This window comes from Simochromis diagramma, unplaced genomic scaffold (genome assembly GCF_900408965.1).
Source record: "Simochromis diagramma unplaced genomic scaffold, fSimDia1.1 OVJJ01000510.1, whole genome shotgun sequence".
In the NCBI taxonomy this organism is placed as follows: domain Eukaryota; kingdom Metazoa; phylum Chordata; class Actinopteri; order Cichliformes; family Cichlidae; genus Simochromis; species Simochromis diagramma.
Window position 1 is genome coordinate 3,295,176 of NW_024387326.1, and position 21,117 is coordinate 3,316,292.

The 21,117-nt window shown below is 42.4% G+C and overlaps 3 protein-coding genes across 4 annotated transcripts; 2 read left to right on the plus strand and 1 right to left on the minus strand.

Annotated features, from left to right (window-relative positions):
- Positions 1–493: 493 nt before the first annotated feature.
- Positions 494–10,051, plus strand: LOC120717885. The gene is made up of 4 exons (XM_040006177.1): positions 494–895; positions 3,984–4,446; positions 4,571–4,972; positions 5,230–10,051. Exons 2-4 carry the CDS (start codon positions 4,003–4,005, stop codon positions 9,127–9,129), a joined length of 4,746 nt encoding a protein of 1,581 aa, XP_039862111.1. The 5' UTR covers positions 494–895; positions 3,984–4,002; the 3' UTR covers positions 9,130–10,051.
- Positions 10,052–11,122: 1,071 nt separating this feature from the next.
- mief1 (mitochondrial elongation factor 1) lies at positions 11,123–16,183 on the plus strand. Of its 2 annotated transcripts, none has more exons than XM_040005964.1 (6): positions 11,123–11,243; positions 11,708–12,022; positions 12,152–12,349; positions 12,445–12,625; positions 13,031–13,302; positions 13,390–16,183. In XM_040005964.1, the coding sequence occupies exons 3-6, from the start codon at positions 12,203–12,205 to the stop codon at positions 14,209–14,211; spliced, it is 1,422 nt and encodes a 473-aa protein (XP_039861898.1). In that variant the 5' UTR covers positions 11,123–11,243; positions 11,708–12,022; positions 12,152–12,202; the 3' UTR covers positions 14,212–16,183. The 2 variants fall into 2 exon arrangements, with proteins under 2 accessions (XP_039861898.1, XP_039861897.1); XM_040005963.1 differs by having other exon boundaries at positions 12,196–12,349.
- A 398-nt stretch (positions 16,184–16,581) lies between these two features.
- napsa (napsin A aspartic peptidase) lies at positions 16,582–20,797 on the minus strand. Its single transcript, XM_040005966.1, has 9 exons — positions 20,602–20,797; positions 20,158–20,311; positions 19,655–19,778; positions 19,176–19,294; positions 18,833–19,032; positions 18,579–18,701; positions 17,973–18,117; positions 17,782–17,880; positions 16,582–17,596 (listed from the first exon to the last, which is right to left on the minus strand). Exons 1-9 carry the CDS (start codon positions 20,667–20,669, stop codon positions 17,435–17,437), a joined length of 1,194 nt encoding a protein of 397 aa, XP_039861900.1. The 5' UTR covers positions 20,670–20,797; the 3' UTR covers positions 16,582–17,434.
- Positions 20,798–21,117: the final 320 nt, after the last annotated feature.

Genomic DNA, 21,117 nt, shown 5'->3' on the forward strand with positions numbered 1-21,117 from the left:
GACAAAATTGTGACATCTTGTCTGGTGAGAAAATGTCACTTTTTTTTCAAAAGCAGATTTTCTCTTATAATTTTCATTTGAAAGGAGAAAATCTGAGCTCCTAAAACTCCTAAAGGGATAAAGATTGAAGGGGATGATGATGCACAAAGCAAGCAAAAACACGATCTGTAAATGTTTAGTTGCATGAAAAATATCCTCACATTATTTTCACATGCAATATAACAAAGTGGTCATATAACATTTCCTGTAAGCTTGACTATATGTGATCATTTTTAATCTGTACTTATTTCCCAAACTCTACTTGTCACAAAATATTTATGATCTACAAAAAACTGCTTATATATTACATTCGTGTGAACAGAAAAGTGCAAACACACACACACACACACACACACACACACACACACACACACACACACACACACACACACACACACACACACACACACACACACATATGGTGTAAAGCAGGAGTTGATCCCGGTATAAAAAAGGGGCACACCGTTAATGCAGATCTACTGTTGTCTGCTATACTAACACAAACTGCTGAATCTCTCACTTCCTAAGACGCTACCTGATAAAACTCCAGGAATTACTTTCCTGAGTGTATTTGGCAGTTTTTGCTGCATTGTGAGGGTCCAAATTGTGTGAGAGAGGATTTAAAAAAAAAAACACTAGAGAAGAACCACTGAGGGCAGAGAGCACGAGGACGACTGAGTGAGAGGCATTGAGAGGTAGAGAAAAGGGACAGGCAAGAGACTAAATTGCTTAATTGGAGTCACAGCCTGTGTGTTATAGACAAAGCCTTGTCTCTCCAGTCCAACCAAGTTTTATTTCCACTGAGTGGTCTTCCACCCTACCAGCTGGCCAGATCTCGAGACATCTTCATAGTGAGGTAAGTTTATTTTATTCTAAATAAAACGTACAGGTGAATAAAGGTAAAGGGTTCATGTTCTGGTGTTTATGGAGCAGTTTTCTACTGTTGCTGCACTCAAAGCCCTTCAAATATGATGAGGAGATAATGATTTGATTTGTATTGATGCAGTTACATGTACAGCATACAGCATACTAACGTCTAAGGTGAATTGAAGATATTTCTGAAGTACTGACCCTGGCACAGTGTCTGTGATCTTAATGCACAGACTTCAATATTAAGAAATGTTATAAAATCAATTTTTTGTGGATCATTTTCTTCAGATAAGCTTTTGACAACTATTTCTGTGGCATGAGTTTTGTACGTTTTTGGAAATAAATAGTGCTGCAGAGGCTTAAAAAATATCTTTTTAACACAATTACAATAACCTTTGTTATATTTTGGTTTCCTCTGCAGAAATATTAACAAAATAACACCCACCATTTGGCATAACCAAATGAAAATCTTATAAGAGATGAACTATAAGGCCAAAATGTCTGTAAGTGAGTTGATCTGAAAAGCAACATTTTCTAGTTTCTTAAACTAAACTAAACTGTGGTTCAACTGAAATCCAGGCCCTGCCTCTAAGAGCTTTGCTGGTGACCCAGTATGTGATGAGGTTAAAATAATAGATTTTTTTATTCTTAATTCGTTTAGATTTTTTCAAAAATAATGTTACTGTTGCTTTATTGCCCATCAGTTGGCTATTTCTACTCTATGATGTAACACACAGTAGTAGTTCTGGTAGCTGAGCTTTTGGAATCACAAGACCTGCTTCCCTGCAGAACCCAAATCCATCAGATGGAACACAAGATTCGGATAAAGGACAGACAGCCAGCATTGTGTGGGTGATTCAAACTGATGGGACCAATCAGAAGAAATCTAATTTCCCAAAAAGTCATTTGGCGAGGGACATGTTTCCTTGACGACCAGCAACCAAAATACCCTAGCCAACTTAAGTTAGGGAAAGGGAGTAACTGCTTTCACGTGTGAGCAGATGAGCTTAGTTATGAGCCATTATAAGGGTCTGTATAGCTGGAGAGTGCTGGGGGTATTGTCTAATACAGAAGTAAAATCTGGATGCATTCCATTCATGTTCACCTCATTGAAGCACAAAGAAATCTGTGTTTCACTCAGCAGGCTCTTAAACATAAATCAGATAATTCACTTACAGGCTCCGCTAATGTGAGAATGGTTGGACATCATGTGAGGAAACCGTAAAGGGAAAATGTTCTGTTATACAGTAGCTATATGGACAAATACACTGCGGTGTGCCCGTTTGTGTGGTTTGTGTTACATGTGAGATCTGAGGTGTAGTTTGCCAATAAAAACTGTGGAACAAAACAGCTGTTAAAGCGAATTGTTAAATGTTGTCATTTTTATGCTTACCATCGCTACATTGTTTCATCACAGAGTTAAAACAATGTAGAGATGGTAAGCATAAAAATGACAACATTTAACAATTCACTTTAACAACAGCAGTAATATAGTGATATATTGGAATATTATAATATATAGAGTAATATTTTGGAATATTCATCATTCTATGTTGATAAGCTAACATTTTCTAATCAGTACAAACACAAAAGGCACAGCTTAGGGTACAAGCTCTATACAAAAGATGCAATGTCACATATTTGTTTGTCAAGCTCTGTTTAAAGTTCCTAATTTTACCATTATGGATGTTAGCTAGCTTTGATAGAAGTTACATCCATAGCAGGGCCCTCGAATGGTAAGAGTTATGTCAGGGGTGGTCACTTGGTTCATGTAGATAGTTCCCTGGAGTGCTTAGCAGAAAATAGGAACATGTGAATATAGAGAGACAGAACTGGTAACTGGTAATTAATAATTATAAATACATTGATCTACAAAAGCTTTAATACCACATGTGTATGTAGTTAAATGTTATGTTAGAAAACCTTACCTGATTACATATTTAAGGTGGTATTACCCCACGTCTTCAGTCTCAGCTGACTGCAAGGCCAGGACCCAAGGAACTGACCTCCCAGTCCATTGTTCCCTCAGTGGTGCTGGTTTCAGTCATTATGCAAATGTACAGTTTATAAGATTGGGGAAACCTGCAGTCAGCTGAGACTGAAGAAGTCACTTGGATGAGTGATGAAACGCTTGGCCCACAAAACGCTACGTCCAGATGAACAGAATCAACTTTTAGGGATTTACTTACCTGGATGATTGAGCATGCATCAATATGATATCCAACTGCCTCTCTGAGACCAATTATAAGATATTCAATGTTTTTTGGAGAAAAGCAGAAATGACCTCTCTTCCTGTCTTGCTCCTGTGACCACATTTTTAACATTTTGGTGGATCTGAATCTCCTCTTTCTGTCTCTGATTGATGGATACTTTTACAACTTGTCCTTCTCTCTTAGACTGACAGTTGAATATGATTATAGAGCCCTCCTTGAAATGAATCTACACACATTTTCACCCTCTTTAAACCAGTTCATCCATCTGCATGTCATTATCCTGAACTGTCTGAGATTTTGCATTTGAGGTTACAGTATGGGAACAAAAACATACTTTTAGGACAGTTATCCCAGGTCAGGTCATACTCCAGCTTAAACAAATCATTACAGCTTCAAGTATTTAAGCTGCTGTTCCCAGTTTTAAATTGTGTTAATCTGCCAATTTTTTAAACACACATACTGAAGGTCTGCTGTGTGTTGCTGGAGAAGTCCAGCAGTAGCAACAATTCCCTTACACGTTCTCCAGAAAGTGCATAGTTTAGTTACTTTTACAAATATCTAGTTATAAACCAAACCTCTAGATCCTTACAAAATGTGATTTAACAACTGCTTTTGACTTTTGACTGTCATATTACTTAGACATACTGTATTACAAAGTAACTGTGCTGCAAGAATAGTGTTCTACAGCTTTTACGTCAGCCCCATTTGTTTAAACTAAATCCACCAGTCTTCTGACTTGATAAATGTGCACAAGTATTGGTATCTGGTTCTTTTTGTCTTGGTTCTTTGCATGCTTGGAAAATCTCACAAAGTACCTGGAACGGTCATGGACTTTCTCTCTTTTTCTTTCTTTTTGTCAAGCCTCCTCTGTATTAACAAGATGACCCTTCTCGACTACCCCATTCCAGATCTGGATGTTACCTTGCAAGAAGTGAGCCGTGTTCTGCAGCTTACTTTAGGTCCCGATCTTTACCCAGAGTTCAAAAGTACGTTGCAACAACAAAGAGAGCTCCTTGAAGAAGCCCAGCAGAAATTAGCAACCAGTGCTGCAGGCCAAGAGAACTGGGTGACAAAGCAGTTCAAAAGAGGTCTGTTGTCTTGTGCTGACCCTCTCCCCATCTCCACAGCACTCCCTGTAGTTCTTCTTCCATCTAAAGCAAAGAAATGTAACCAGCTTAGTAGAGCAGCTGCTCTGCTCTGGGCAGCAGCAAAGCTTTACAGTGAGCCCGTCTTACTGGAAGGCAATATTCCAATGGAGCACACCCAGCAGGCTGAAGTATTCGCTGCCACCCGTATTCCTGGGAGGGTTCAAGATGAAATTAAGGTGAGATTAATAGCAGTACAACTATCTTGATGAATCCTAAAAGACTTTATTCTTTATCTATTGATGTACTAACCTACTGAATGTATATCAAATATTTTCTAATCTGTAGTCTTTGTAATTGCAGATCTTCCCTGACAGCCTCCATGCTGTCATTACCTGTGTTGGCGGAGTGTTCCCTGTTGACATACTGTGGCGACCGAGCACTGGTGGGCCAGTTTCTGCACGGTCATTTATTGACATCTATAACCAGCTTGCTCAGGTGATGGATCAACCCAAGGCAGGGAAACAAAATGATCCTTCATCCATTTGCAACCTCACAGCTCTGGAGCGTAAGACCTGGGCTGCGAGAAGGGAAAAGATCCTTGAGGAAGGAGGAACAGCACTGACATCACTGAGGCTGATGGAGAGTGCTATACTTACGCTCTGTCTAGAAGACTATGATGCACCCTCTGAACTGGCTGATATCCTCAATGCAGTGAGGCTGGGAGGAGGAGGACACAATCCATCTCTGAGATACTATGACAAGGTAATGGAGGGAAACTAGAACAAGCTTAGTTCAGCTGTATCAGCTCTTTACTGCGAAACTTTATTATAGTTTTAACAACTGTTAAAAGATTTAAAGCCTCAGAGTAGTAATTAAGAGTTATAATTAAATAATTTGTTTATTGCTTGCTAATTTGTAGAGGACATCCATCCATCCATTTTATACTACTTATCCAATTCAGGGTCAAAGAGGGCAAAGAAACCCAAAATAATCCCTTTCTTTTCTGTGTTTTTTGACAGGTGTTGAACCTGGTTGTGTTCAAAAACTGCACAGCTGGAATGGTGTTTGAGCACAGTGCTGTGGATGGGATGGTGGCTGGGCTTGTGACTGAACATGTGTATGATCTGTCGGAGACTGTTGACTTAAACCCACTGCATACTGGCACTGAAAACATGACTGGATCTGTTGCAGTAAACAATATTAATTCTGTTTGTCCCCATCCTCTAACATTCCCTTTACAGGGTGTAAATACCCCCCAACAGAGCCTCGATTTAAAAACAAACCACCCAGTTCTCACCTTTGACATCTCCTCCTATCCTGATGTCTTCTCTACTCTCAGAGGGCACAGAGGTCTATATGATGCCTGGATCAACTTCTCTTTGCAGCTCTCCATGAGGCAGACCTTTGGGGAAACTGCTTCAAATCACATACTTGTCACACCTTCCCATATGCGCCACTACAAACATGGTCGTTGTGATCCTACATACTCAATCACCACGCATTCTCGTCAGTTAGTAGGTGCCCTGGCATCCTGCATTGGTCCAGATAACGCCATCCAATACACTACTGACCTACTGCAGTTGTTCCATGTTGCATTTCTGGAGCATAAGAAGCTAATAAAAAACACCAAAAGTGGTCAAGGTGTTGGCCCCCACCTAGCTGCTCTGCGCCGAGCTTTGCCATCTGAAAATCCCTTGAAAAGGTTCCTGGACCCCTTTGGGTGTCCATCTGTGTATCTGACAGGTACAGATCTCATGGAAGGAGTAGAGGGCGGAGTAGGAAATGTCTATGCTCAAGATCAGTTAGCTGTAACCTACCTTGGGAAGAGGGACAAGGTTCGCATTGTGCTTAATGGGAAAGGTAGCTTTGCTCTTGCACTAGACAAGCTCCAACAAAACCTCAAGATGAACCTGAAGTTATTGATGCTTCTAGCTGTTAGATATGCCATTGCAAGTGAAATGGGAGCCCTTGAGTGTCTACTTCAGCAGGGTCAAAGAGAGAAACTTAATGGAGAGAAAATTCATTATCCAGAGAGCACAGACAAAAGCACTGCTGGTAGTACCCTTGGCATGAGTCCAGACTACACTCTAGTGATTCATGGGGGTGCTGGAGAAGAGATAATGCTGAACTCCCAAGTAATAGGGGTCATTGAGTTTGCTCTACAAACAGCCTTAACTCTCGGATCCCACGTGCTTCAACAAGGTGGCAGTAGTCTGGATGCAGTTCAGAGGTCAGTGGAAGCTCTGGAAGACTGCTTTCTGTTCAATGCAGGTAAAGGTTCTGTATTTAACAAAAATGGCAAAAATGAAATGGAAGCAACCATTGTGGATGGCAGTACAAAGAAGTCAGGATCTGTTGCCTGTGTGCAAAGTCTAAAGAACCCAATAAAAGCAGCCAGGTGTGTAATGGATAAAAGCTCACATGCACTGATCATGGGAGACGGAGTTGAAGAGTTTCTTGAAGAGCTTGAGGAAAAGCAGAAGCCCGTTGGCCCTGAGTATTTCTACACTGATGTACGTCACAGAGAGTTAACTGCAAAACTCAGTAGTGGAAAAAACTCCAAAAACAATCATCCACAGACAGTTGGTGCTGTGGCCTTGGATCGCTGGAATAGATTGGCTGCTGCAACCTCTACAGGCGGGTTGGTAGGAAAGCTGAAAGGGCGAGTTGGGGACACAGCAGTAGTAGGAGCAGGTATATATGCTGATGACAAGTTAGCCATTACCTGCTCTGGAGATGGGGATGTTTTTTTGAGGAACACAGTTGCTCAGAAAATAGCAAGTCTATACCATCATAAAGGCCACAGCCTTAGGGAAGCGTGCAGAGAAGTGATAGCTGAAGATCTGAAGGAGATCTGTGCTGGAATCATTGCTCTGGACGCTAAAGGTGATGCTGTCATTGAGACAAATGCTGGTGTGATCTTTGTGGCCTCAATGATTTGTGGCATTTCACGAGTAGAGGTCCTCAGACCCCTGAGAGATCCCCCTAATGTTATCTGGGAAACAGATGAGCTTGTTGCTTATCTAAATCCCAAACCCTGGATCCCTGGAGCAACGATTCTGACTAGAAAAACTCTTAGTGGGGCAAGCAGCATCTTCCACTTAGCTACAGCTGATTTTGTTGCTATGCTACAAGGAGCAAGAGTTGTCTCAAACTTGCTATGTGAGCGACTGGGAGTGCAACGTTGTGCCTTGGTATTCAATCCAAGTCCTGGTGAGCCAGCACAAATCAGACTCCTCCCTCTTCATGGCTTAGAGCCAAAATGGCAGCCCCATCTTGCTAGTGAAGAAGAGTTCCACGCTTATAATCCTGGCTATTGCACCTCAAAAAGTGGTCCACGCTGGGATAATGAAACACTGGCTCGGGTTCAAGATAAGATTAGAAGTGCACTGCCAACACCAAATGCACCTTTTTGCTATGATTTTTTGGGGGACCTATCCAATGACAACCTGTTCAGTCGCATTGTTCGTGGGGAGCAGCAACAGTGGAGAGTGTGGGAAGACAGTGAGTTTGTTGCCTTTCTGACACCTTATCCAAACAGTCCTGGTCTAACTGTTGTGGTGCCACGCAAACCTCTGTCCAGTGACATCTTCAAACTGAAGGAACCTGACTACACAGCACTGATCTTGGCCACTTACAAAGTTGCTCGACTGCTGGAAGAGGGGATGAAAGCTCCAAGTGTTGCACTGATCTTTGAGGGATTTGAGATCGACTATGCTCATGCCAAGTTGATCCCTCTGTTACCTTCACCAGATGGCACTAAACCTGCTGAGCTGCAAACAGAATGCTTCCAAAGCTACCCTGGATATGTTTCATCACTGAATGGTCCACCCGCTGACTCTGAAACCCTCAAAACCATCCACTTGAAAATTACCCAGTGCAAGCCTGCTCGTTCCTGGACAGATCCTGAGTCTCACTCCATGGCAGCCATCAAGAGCCAGTGGTATCGAAACCTTTTCAAGATCCAAAACACTCTTTTCCACAGCACAGTGGAATACTTCAACAGTTCCTGCCAGTACTCATATGCTCTGACACCTCTCACCACTGACACCATCTCCTCACCAATGGGCTTGGGTTCTGACTCAGAGCCAGTTTCTGTCAATCTCCTGGGCCAGGGTGTGTACCTTGCTGACTCAATGCAATTTGTACTGGAATACTTCCTTCGCTTCCAGGAAAACCTGCCAGGGACCTACTACATATCTCCCAGCTTCAGAGGGGAAGATCCTGATGCCACACACTTAAACCAGTTCTATCATGTGGAGTGTGAACTGCAGGGTGACATGGACAATGCAATGTCCATAGCAGAGGGATACTTGGTTCATCTCACCAAGTCCATGTTGAAGAAACACTCAGATATAATCCTGAACACTGCTGGGACCCTTGCACATGTCACAGCTCTGCTCAGTAAGCTGGAGGGAAAATCCAGACTTTCAAGAGTCTCTCTAGACCAGTCCATCCCCATGATGCCTTCTGCTGACTGTTTAGAGTGGGTCCAAGATGGTCAGCCGAATTTTGGCAGAAAGTTAACACGTAAAGGAGAGCGGGTTTTAATTGAGAAATATGGTGGAGCTGTTTGGCTGACCGAGATGGACCATCTGGCAGTTCCATTCTACCAAGCATATGTGGAGGGCACTGGGCAACGCAAAGCCAAAGCTGCCGACCTTTTGCTGGGGCTGGGTGAGACTGTAGGTCTTGGTGAACGCCATTCAACTCCTGAGATCGTACAAGAGGCTCTGAGGCATCATGGAGTGTCAGAGCAATCTTATAAATGGTACATTAACATGCGCCAAGTGAAACCACTCCTCACCAGTGGATGGGGTATGGGGACCGAGCGCTACTTGTGTTGGTTGCTCCAGCACGATGATATCAGGGATATACATATCATCCCCAGGATGAAAGGGGTTAAGTACATGCCTTGATTATGAGTTTTCCACATTTTTCAAGCCATTGAAATTGACTTGAAAAATGGCTATAATGCATGTGGAATTGTACCATGAAAATGTTTCAGTAATCCCTAGATTACTAGAATTTTCCTCATATGTCTTGGACAGAAGAAATCTCTTAGAGCTCCCTTAGTGCAACCTGGTCATTGACACTCTGCAAATTTTTACAACTCCAGCAGAAGCTGTAAAAGAAAAAATATGCATTTAAATGTAGAGTGGTAAGATCACAGCATTAATGTGTGTGGAAATGCATGAACCGTTAATCGATTTTGAATTATGTATACATGTTCTTGTAATGAGACTGATTTTCACTATTGACAAAATCATTATTTACTGGGTTTAAATTGTAGTAAGTAAATACATTTTAACTGAGTGATAATTTGATGACTTTACATAAACGTTGTATACTATTTTAAGTGTCACCTCTTTATATTTTTTCCATGATGTCGTGTTTTTTGTTGTTGTTTCTATCACATTACCTTTTTATGTAAATGTTTTTGCTGAGGTCAAATGGATCATGACTCACTGATGTTTGCACTCAGTATTATCGATATTCAAAAGAACTATTGGATCCAAAATAAATATCAGTGACAGATTCGTATGGATTACTGATGTATCCAATTGACCCTTTTCATAAGAGATCTACATTCTTGAGACTAAGAGATATATGTTTTCATGCCATTGGAGTTTATCAGAATAAAAATCAGAATACGTTAATAATCCCATTTAAGATAGTTTAATGATATATATCAACTGTTTAAAATGATAACAGTGTCAGCTGCCTCAGTGTCATTTGGCAAAGTTGGTTGGATTCACCGATTCTCCAAATAGTCTCACATTGCTCAGAGCTATTTGGTTTATTGTTGATTTAATAAACATTTGTTGATGCAACTAAAAAGATCATGACTTTGATGTTCTTATAAAGTCTTACATACACATACATATTATATATATATATATATATATATATATATATATATACTGTTCTCCACAATAGAGAAAAATTACAGAAAGTTCTTTCTTGATTGCATTAAAATTGAGTGCATCAGTTTTCATCTTTTAATATTAATTAAATGTTTATTTGTTTGTCAATTTTAATCCATCCTTCCAATAAAATTTATTAGAAAAAAGTGACACTTGGACAAAAAATTATGCTACATGCATTCACAATTTTAACATGAAACAGCAACCAATCCTCCAGACAGAATTCCAGAATCAGCAGTTTAGTATGAAAGAAAGAAAAGTATGAAAGAAAAAGTATATCTTTGGCTTAGATTTTTGAAAAATAGCCACAGCTGATGCTTGTCCAGGGTCTCTCTGGAGGGTAATTCCAGAGTTTTAGTGCAATGATAGCAAATGCATGAGCTCCATTTGAAATAAGCTTTAAATATCCACCACATTTGCAGGCGCGAGACCATTTAAGGCTTGAAACACAAACAGTGCCAATTTATACCTGATTCTGTAACGTACAAAAAGCCTTCCAACACCGGAGTGATGTGAGCTCTCTTTTTTTGTCCCAGTCAGTAATGTGGCTGCAGCATTTTGGATAAGAAATGACTGACTAGCTCCGGTGTACAGTGCATTACATTACCCATGTTTAGATACAACAGACCTATATATATAACCCTTTTCCAAATCAAGTTTAAGAAAAAGTTCTTTGTCTGGAGATTGATGTTACCACAGCAAAATAGTGAAAACACAAAATTGAAAAACATCACTTTTTTGAACTTTAAGACCTCAGTACTACACAGGTATCAGCCATAACCTTATTTCAATATAGATTCATAGTATTAAATTAATTATTATTATTAAATAAATAAATTAAAAATAAATAAATGTTGTGTCTTTGTGATTTTAATAAATTAAAACTGAATTGAAATTAAGGCACAATTTCTTAAAAATATAATTCGACGGACAATGTTATTAATTCAAAATAAAAGCGTAAAAAAACACTAAAAACTGACCCGGATATACTGTATGAATAGCAGACTATTTGTTTCCGGTTTCCACTATCGAGTCTGACCCTCGGCTAGAGCAGAGGTCTGCTTCCCCCAGAAGACAAACTATCTTTGGTCCTTTTTTCCTGAAAAGTAGGTGGCTTAGATTTGATTTGTTGTGTCTTTGTGTGGCTCGTTTATCCTCGCTCGCACAAACGTTTCAATGACCATATTTTGTCAATAAAGCTGGCTGAAAGTAAGGTCAGCGCTTCCTTCGGCAGCTAGTTAGCGTGTTGTGCTACAAAGAGATGTGACTTGATCCAGCCATTTTCTAAAGACTAGTGAGCCTCGGTATGCAACACGGCAACGCTTTCTTTTCGCTGATGAAACGATCCCATAACATGTGCCAGAAAACAGACTGCGAGCTTTAGTGTTTGCTTAGTTAGGTTTACACAGAGGCTAACGTGGCAGTCTGAGCTGACGCTGCAGCTGTGTTTTTACAGCGTGTGGCATGTTTGGTTTTCCACTTTAAAGGTTGGATTTTTACACGGATGAAGCCATTTCTAACTGTCACTTCAGTCCTCTAATCATCTACCCTGTGCTCACCCTTTGCACAGGAGCAAGGGTATCCCCCTCCTCTCCATGTGTGATCCCTGATGGGCAGCTGGTCTCGCAGTGCGGTGCTGGAGCTCTACAGGGCGCTGCTCCGGGCAGGCCGACACCTTCAGTACACAGACCGGAATTACTATCGCCGCGCCGTGGCTCGCGAGTTTCGCCGCTGCCAGGCACTGACGGTCCCAGAAGATAAGGAGGAGGCCCTGAAAAGGGGCCGGTTCTTTCTCAGCAGCCGACTGGGTGGGCTTATGTAGGAGGAAGGGGATCAGGGGCCATCAGGTGGTGGGTTAAAGGTTGTCCGAAGGTACATCTTCCAGGTGGGTTTACACGTAAAATGTCAGGAGTAAACAGACATTCTTTGTAATGGTTTAGTTTGTAGGAAGTGATGTAAACAAGATCACATGGTGATGAGCTATCCACTGATTTCTCGGCTCTTCCCACCCTAGGCATCCTGACTCCACTTCTTTTTTTAAAAAATTTTTTTTCCCAGTGCCAGGATGGCGGGGGTGAATGGAGACCGAAAAGGAAAGAAGGATGATAATGGGATTGGAACAGCTATTGACTTCATGCTTTCAAATGCCAAACTTGTGCTGGGGGTGGGAGGGGCAGCCATGCTTGGCATTGCAACACTAGCCGTCAAAAGAGTGAGTACTATCATGAAAAGTGTGTGTGTGTGTGTGTGTGTGTGGGGGGGTGGGGGTGGACTAACTAATACCAATACAATGAATTTTATGTGCAGATGTATGATCGTGCCATAAGTGCTCCCACCAGCCCCACAAAGATGGAGCAGACAGGAAAGAGAAGCTGGGAGGAGCCTGCCTGGATGGGGTCGTCCCCGAGGGTTTTAAACCATGACATGAAGTCCACAGTTAGCAGGTCGCTGCAGTCTCTGCCCACTTCTTCACATGCTTTTGAACCAGGTGAGGGGAAGCAAATTGTCCTTTAATTTCTAACTTATATATGAGGTAGACTATCGACCAGCTCTCATCTTTTTTTAAATGTTTTTGTTTAATCTGCTGACAGACAGCCTGTTTGGAGGATTCTTGCTCTTCCTTTACAGTGGGTGCTGGCTCGTTTAAGTTTAGATACCCAGCTGTTTTATACTAATCTTTAATTGTAATGTTATAGAAACTGTAGAAGCCCCTTCAGTTAGTCTTCGTAGATTTAGTTCTGTCATATTCAAATATTTAGGGAACATAACCGTGCCACTCCCATCCTATTACACTTTTACCCATCGCTTCCTCCTGAAAGCGCAGATGAGGAAATCTCACAAAATCCTGCTGCACTTATTAAAACAATGCATCTGTAACTTGTTTTCTTCCCAGACTGTCTGCGAAGGGCTGTGGGTCGAGCTGCTGTGGGAAGAAGTGATGCCACCCGGTCAGATATGATGCGGGCCCGGATGCGTCTGTCTTTGCAAGAACACCTGTGGGAATTCTACCAAAATAATGTCAACATCCCTGCTGAGGAGCAGGCCATGGCCAGGAGGGCGGCGCTGGACATCTGCGCTGAGCTCAGAGTGTTTCTTCATGCCAAACTGCCTGACATGCCGCTCAGAGAGATGTACCTCAGTGGCAGTCTGTACGATGACCTTCAGGTAAGAGCGCTTATTTTTTGGGATTGTTTTTTTCATAATGACACATTCATTTAATTGGAAACCTTTCTCCCCTGTTCTGCCTCCAAGGTTGTAACAGCCGACCACGCCCAGCTCATGGTGCCTCTTGTCTTGGAGAAGAATCTGTGGTCGTCCATCCCCGGAGAGGACACGATCATGAATGTCCCAGGTTTCTGGCTTGTCCGTAGGGAGAATTTGGAATATTTCCCTCGGAGCAGCAGCTATTGGGACCGATGCATGGTCGGAGGTTATCTCTCCCCGAAATCAGTGCTTGAAGTCTTTGAGAAGCTTGTTGCAGGTTCTATTAACTGGCCAGCTATAGGGAGTGTCCTCGACTATATCATCCGTCCCGTGGTTCCCGCCGAAACGCTGACTCTGGAGGTACAGTACGAGACGGACAGGAAGCTGTATGTGGACTTCTTGCCTTTGCTCGTGATGGAGGATGGAACCTCACTGATTGCCAAACCACACCGGTTTGCTGCAGAGCGCCACGAAAACCTGTGGCGGCAGAGCTTCCGCGTGGCCGAGACCGCGCGGCTCAGGGCACTAGATCAGGAGGATGGCGGCTGCCGCTGCACCTGCCTCAAAGTGGCGAAGGCTGTGTGCAAGCTCAACCCTGCCCTTCACAAGCTCAACTCCAGCCAGCTCACTAATACCATCCTGTTGCTCAGTGAAAAAGAAGGTGACTGGACTCAGGAAGCGCTGGCCGACCGCTTCCTTCAGCTGCTACGAGCGCTAGTGGGGCACTTGGAGGCTGGGAAGCTGCCGTGTGCCCTTAGCCCTAAAGTGAACTTGTTTTGTGAGCTGACTGATCAAGAAGTGGACGAGCTAGGGTATACCCTCTACTGTGCGCTGTCTGATCCCGGGGGGCTGCTGAGAACTGCAGCATAGCCACCACACCTCTGAATGGTAACGCTGAGCTGTGACGAGGTTGAGGGAATAAAAACGTGTGCATGGAATAATCCTCTCTTGTGCAACACATGCTCTCTTGATTAGTCATGGCCTCCTCTACATGCAGAGGCCCGTACACACAGTAGCAGTTACTCAAATGTTGGGGATATGTTAACATTAAAGACGTATCGTTGTGATCCAAATATTATTTTAATCTCAGAGAACAGAGGTGGTTTTTTGGTGCTGATGGCTCTCACTAAGGCCATTGTGTTAATGAAGTTAAGAATGGATGCACCATTATGGTCGAGTGTTGAGTTCCTGCAGAAGACTTGAAATGTGTTACACTTGAAGTCCAGTGTTTTAGGAATACAGACGTGTCCGATGCAGGTCAGGGTTACATGAACTGATTGCTAACTCAGTTTTTGGGATTTGATTCAAAGAACAGAGTGTAATGCTGCGTGTGTGTATGCCAACTCAAAAGTTAATAATTCGTTAATCATCCTGAATGACATCTGCGAGGAATCTTCATTAATACAGTGGCTGCTTTTTATTGTATGCTTTACGTCACCTCGGGTATGTGAAAACAGTCATTAAGTGTGTGTTTGGAACGTCTGCTGCTTGCATGTGTTAATATGGAACAGGTTTAAATACAGAGTTGTATGTCCATGTCTTGCTCCACACCGTTCAACCAAGGTAACTGATTTAAAGTTTACTATAAATAGAAAGAGGACATTTCTGGGTAGTCGCTGGTTGATGAAATTCCCCAAAAGGAGAAGTAAAAAAGAGGATTCATGTGATGATTGAATACAAAGTTGCTCTTTGTTTGCTTTTGCTCATCTCCAGACTCATGTTTGCTGCTTTAATCCACAGGTCTGATATGCTTTAATCCTAATTTTGTTCATTTTCTCTCATTACTAGTGTCCTGCTGTAAATTTGGAACAACGTTAGGCATTCAGGAGGACTGAAAGCGCTGTATCTCTTGGCCTTTTCTTTAATTTCCTGCTATTGCTCTAAACTATATCCAGTATGTGTTGCATTCACTTGCTCCATCTGGGCCTCCGTGTCTTTAGTAGCAAGATGGTTCTTTTGTGTTGGCAGTTTTTCTGCCGTTGTCCCCTGTGCAATTTGAGAGTTAAAGAACAACAAACATGGTTTTAACCCGCAGGGAGTTTTGTTTGTCCTTTTGGTGTATTAGTCTCAGTATTAACTGAAGCCTCAGATCACAGTCAGAGTAGAGCCTGTTGTCTTTGTGTGCTTGCATATAAACCCTGATTAACTTGTCGGTGCCAGTCTGTTGTGTAAGTTGCCAGACACAGATTAGAGCAGCGCAAGTCCACATCAAGCAGGTCAAGAGGACGACTACTGTTTATCAGTACTGCCGCTGTGACACATAACAGATCTGTGTGCCTGTTAGATCGTCCTATATTTGACTAGATTACAGGTGCTAATGTTTTGGCTCATGATCTGATGCACAGGGATCTACCCATAGATCTTCAGTTATGTAACAGCAGCTGTAATAGCCAGGGTTTCTAAAGTGAAATTATTCTATCAGTTCATGGTCAGGTGACCAGTAGAGTAACTATTATAGCTGCCTCACTGACAAGTAGTCTCAAAAACAGTATTCAAAATATGTCATCCAAATAATCACATGACCGCTGTCTGCCGTCACTTTTAGCCTTAGAGTGAAGAAAATGCAGTGATATGGAGTAAGTGTCCCCTCAGTCCCCATCCCACTATTTGTATTGTGTACATAATGGAGGGGTCGTTTATAGTTCCGTTATGCGTCGAGTTAATAACCACTTACATGGTGATGATGATGATAACAGTAACAGGGGGGAAAAAATAAATATTTTTGTATTTATTGTACATTTGTAACCAAAAAGAGCTTCATATTTATTTGCACTGATGCAGGTTCAACATGTAATGTACTCCTTGTTGTGCTTCATTAAGTGCTTTGATCTGGATGTGTGGACAAAAAAATGACTACAGTAGATCTTCTTTCTCTGCAAATTAAGTGTCTTCCTTTGCTGACCTAGTTTATGCTATAAACAACTAGGGGAGTCACTGTGCCACATTTGTAATGTTGTAAACAAAACCCAAAGTAGATCACTACCTCTACCTTGTGGAGTGCATATTAGCCATAAACCATGTTGCATGCTATGTACTTTTCCCAGCTGTTTTTTTTTTTTGTTTTTTTTTCCTTTCCCCCAAGCTGAACATTGAACAGTGCAGCTCTTTGTATACTACATTAAAAATGAAAAAGACATTCTGCACCCTGTTGTTTTTGACTTAAAGCATATTGTGGTTCCACACTGATGGGTTACAACTAATAAACATGTCTCCCAAAAAAAGTGACAAAATATTTATTTATTTATTTTAAAGTTTTATTTTGTCAAAAGTCAGTAATCAAATTCAAAAATGCATGTTACACAAATCCTCATATACACTGTATGGACAACAGTAGTGGGCCCCACCTTAAAGCATGGTGCTGTAATAGGATGGCTACCATTGCAACAAGGCAGCCTGGGGAATTCTTTCCTCCTAAATATTCTACAATCAGTTATAAGCGGTATTGCAAAGTGGAAATGTTTAGATACCTCAGAAAACAAGCCACAAAGAGTCAAGCCATATAAAATTGTAGGATGGGGTCACTGACAGCATTAAAGTTGCCATTGCTCTCCTGGCTCCGTAACTGTAGAGGTCCAGACCTCTGCTGGCGTTAACATGGGCACCAAAATTGTATGTTGGGAGCTTCATGGCATGGATTTCCAGCCGCTCCTGCAGGAGTAATGTGTAGGTAGCCCGGTACTTTTGTTCATATTATTGTGCTTTTTGTGTACAAAAGGTGTCGCACACTTCAAATCACACAAATTTAAACCATCCAAAGACATTGAAATGCACAGGTTTGCATAGTATTCTATAAAATATATGTTAAAGCTAAAAAAAATCCAAAGTATTTAAACAGACAAGTGTAAGAAATGGGTTGTAGTAGTCCCTTTGTTCACATCACTCCTTTGATTTGTGGTCATTAATGTAGCGTCCCTATCAGCTCACTGCAAATCATTTGGTGATTAATGAAAACCTCATTTCTGCATGCAAATGTCAGATATCTCTGCAAATCAAATAAAGCAAGACTGTCGATGAAATTTTGCATTGTGGGACTTTTAAAGTGAAATTACTGTTAAAAAGGAGAAGTGCAGTATATCTTACACTGTTTCATTGTCTACTTGGTAGGGGCGAACCCCACGCGATCAGCATTCCTGTCGAACACTGTGTAGTACTTCCCAATGAATACATCTCCCAGGATCCAGAGGGGTCCTGCAGGAGGTGGGATATCCATGGCCATAAAGCCTGACAGACAGATAGTCACACCCAGCTGAGACTCCTGCAAACAAGGGGAAAGATTATACTCCTTACCCTCAGCAATCATCATCTTTTACCTCACTACCACTAAAGGACATGTGACAACTGATGATTGCTTCTTACAGTTTTTGGGCAATAATTACAAAAACTGTCATTAGATTTTATTATGACTTAAAAACACCACTTCTTATTGGTTTAAGTCAATACCTTCACGACATAATCCTCTCCGGTCAAGTTGAACGTCTTTCCTCCAATGTCGAAAGAGATAATGGGGAGAGTTGGAATCTTATTACACTCGATCAAGGCCTGAAGGGGACAGAAAATGTATGTCAAAATTAAGTTAAAAATCAAGGTGGAAAGATGCAGTGGGTGGCTTGTAATTACACACTCATCTTTACCTCTCCCATGAGCAGGGGGATCGCTCCAATGGCTTTCTGCAGTGCCTTGACTTCCTCCTTAGGACCCGTAATTAGGGACGTCCCTGTGTCAACGATAGCCTGGCAACCGGCTTTGCAAAGAGTCAGCTGGTTGCCAACATCAACTCTGTGGGGACGGTAAGAAGGAACAAGCATGGTGGGACCAAGAAAGAAGGGGCATGAGCTTATGTTCACTATCTGCTGTTCACCACACATTTAAACCCAACTTTCATCCGCCTACACATCCAACTGGCAAATCTCACATATGTCACACTGCTTCTACTGCTTTAACTTACGCACAGCTGCTGCCCCTCTGCAAACTGTGTTGCTACCCACCTGCACCCTTCTATTCCCTATACCCTTAATGCATTTAATGTGCTCAGATCCACACTATGGAAACATATATTTCTGTAGGCAGAAATAATAACAATCTAACCTAATCTAATCTGAAATGGTTTTTTCCCTGCATGCACGCTCACTTTGACGTCACGGATAGTATCCCCATGACAAACAGGGAACAGAAAGTCTGTCATGTGTCATGTGGACTATTCAACTTTTAAGAACAAAGCCACTCAGGTTCCTTTTCACCTGTTCATCCCGATCTGCCAGTAGGCCTTTCGTGTCACATTAACATAGTGCAGGTCTCCAGTGTAGTACTGCGGGTCTGTCCCTCCCAGCGTCAGCTCCCCTCCTACTTCTGCGGTCGGGTCTCTGGTGGAAGGTAAAAGTAAAAAGAAGCCATCGTGTTAGCAAAAAACACCAAACACATTTTCACAGCTGACTTCTCCACACAGTTTAAATAATACAGCAGTGTAAGGCTAAACTGTCAATTGCATACCAACCTGCTAATGTAGAAAGAGAAAATGTTCTGGGGGAGTAGCTTGGCAGCCATGGCCGTGTCAAACACCGGCATGACATCAGCTACAGATATTGAGGGGTAGCCCATGCCCAGCACCCCATCGAATCGCGCAAGGGCAAACGTGATCCCGGGCTGCTTCACCGCTTCTCCAAACTGCTGCCCAGGCACAGACAGACCTGCAACCTGCAATCCATGCCAAAGGAATAAGAGGGAATGGTCAATACACAATAAATGCTTCGAAGGAATGCCAGGAATGGTGTGATCACCAAAACTGAGAAATGCAGTCAAACAAAGAGCTTCAGTGACTGAGTGTTTCTCAAACTCACAGTGACAGTGTCCCCGCTGATGAAGCCAGACAAGCTGCCCCTGCCATACTGGATGGAGAACTCTGTGCCATTCTTGACATATGTGCTCGACTTCTTTGAGTAGTAGCGGTGATGAAACCCTGATAAGAGAAAACCATCAATCATACTTAAAATTCATGGATTTGTTGGACTTCATACTCCTGCATACATGGGGAGCTGCCCAGTGAGCTGCTCCCAGGCCCCTGAGGGGCCCCTGCCATTATCCACCACATATGCTGTCAAATCTAAATGAGGATGTGGTTCCAATAAGTCAATAGCACTCTGTCTCTGACTGTTGAGTGCTATGTAAAAACCACAGTGTATTTTCATAAAATCTTGTGGAAAGGTGGTGCACAGGGCAGAGAAAGAACCCATCAAACTTTGGCATTAAAGTTACTAAAAGCTTTTGAATCTGAAGTCCTTTTTTCAAAAATAACAAATAAATAAATATTCAAACTCACAGCAGGCAATATCCAACACGGAGCAGTGAATGGAGGGGACCCACAGGTTGGAGGAGCCAGTGTCAAACAGCACAGTGAAGTTCTGTGGTGGGGTGCCAATACTTATAATCCCATAGTACTGAGACTGAGGAGACAAAACCGGGAAACAATGCAGTACTGACAAAGTTAAGCAGGATCGTGCAGGAGTTACTGCCAATATAACAGTTTGCCTTTCAGCTGTACTAGTTCTCAGCACAAAATTAATCTTAGCATTAATCTCAGACTTTTTTTTCCATCCCCCAAGTTATTTCAAATACAGGGCAAAGAAGAAAAGGGGGGAAAACATGTGTTATCACAGGTGCTTAAGTCTAATATTTACTTAATTTAAAATCTCTCTCTCACAGGTTAAAATATGCGATTGACCCTTGAATAAGACCTGCACACTAACATTAGGTGTATTTACGTTCATGCATGAACTGTTAATTTGTAACTTTTAACTGAAGTGTCCTGCAGGTGATACATACATCCAAGAAGTTGGTCAGCCTTTCCACGGGCAGCTGTGGGGATGGAGCGCTGTCCGGTGATCCGGTGCTCTTCGCCAAAGCCCGCAGCTCATCCACGGACAACCCATTATCGCTCATCAGGCGGCGCAGGCTCCTTGTTTTATAAAGAGGAACTCTGCCATAACAAAACGAGATTTAATTAAAGGATGCGCGCGCGAGTCACGCGCGCAAAGATGCAGCTTCCTGGTGCCGTCCACACGGAAACCCTTCTCACACTGAAGCCTCTCAAGTGGACAAAACTGGCAGTAAATAATATTTTTAAGTACACCTGCGACAGGTGCTGCCTCAGACCGGAAAGGACAACAGCACGCGAGCATTCATGAATCCTTATTTAAAGTCAGAGGGACGGATAGCAATAGTAGCACGCGCAAGTTACATCACTACTGGCAGATAAATGTTATTTACCTCAGGATGGCGGTGCATTGTGCTAGCAGCAGCACCCCGGCCACACAAAGTATCTGCAGTCGACTCATTTCTGACCTCCAGAGTAAAAGTCCACTTAATTTCCGAGGCTAACGGACGCAGAAACGCGGAACCGTCTACTTCAACTGACGCACTAAAGCTGAGTGAAAGTACTTCGATAACATCCGCTCTCACTCGGCTTTGTCCGCTCTGCGGCTCCGCGGTTGGAGGGCAATAATGAAAAGGAAGCTGCCATTGGTTGAAGAGTGCGGCCGTCACTCAGAGCTACAAACAGGCGCACTAGGTGTGTGACGGGTCACGAGTTCTACTCTGCTCACTGCGCATTGCACAGATGTGTTAAAATAATGGAAAACGTCCCACAAAAAGCTCGGTGAATAATCTGTAAACATGCAGTTTGTTACTGGCTGTTGGTGAAAGGCTACTTTTGATGAGGCTCCTCAAACACAGACCTGACTAAATAGAGTTAGAGAGATGTGTGTGTCAATTGAGTTTCAAAAA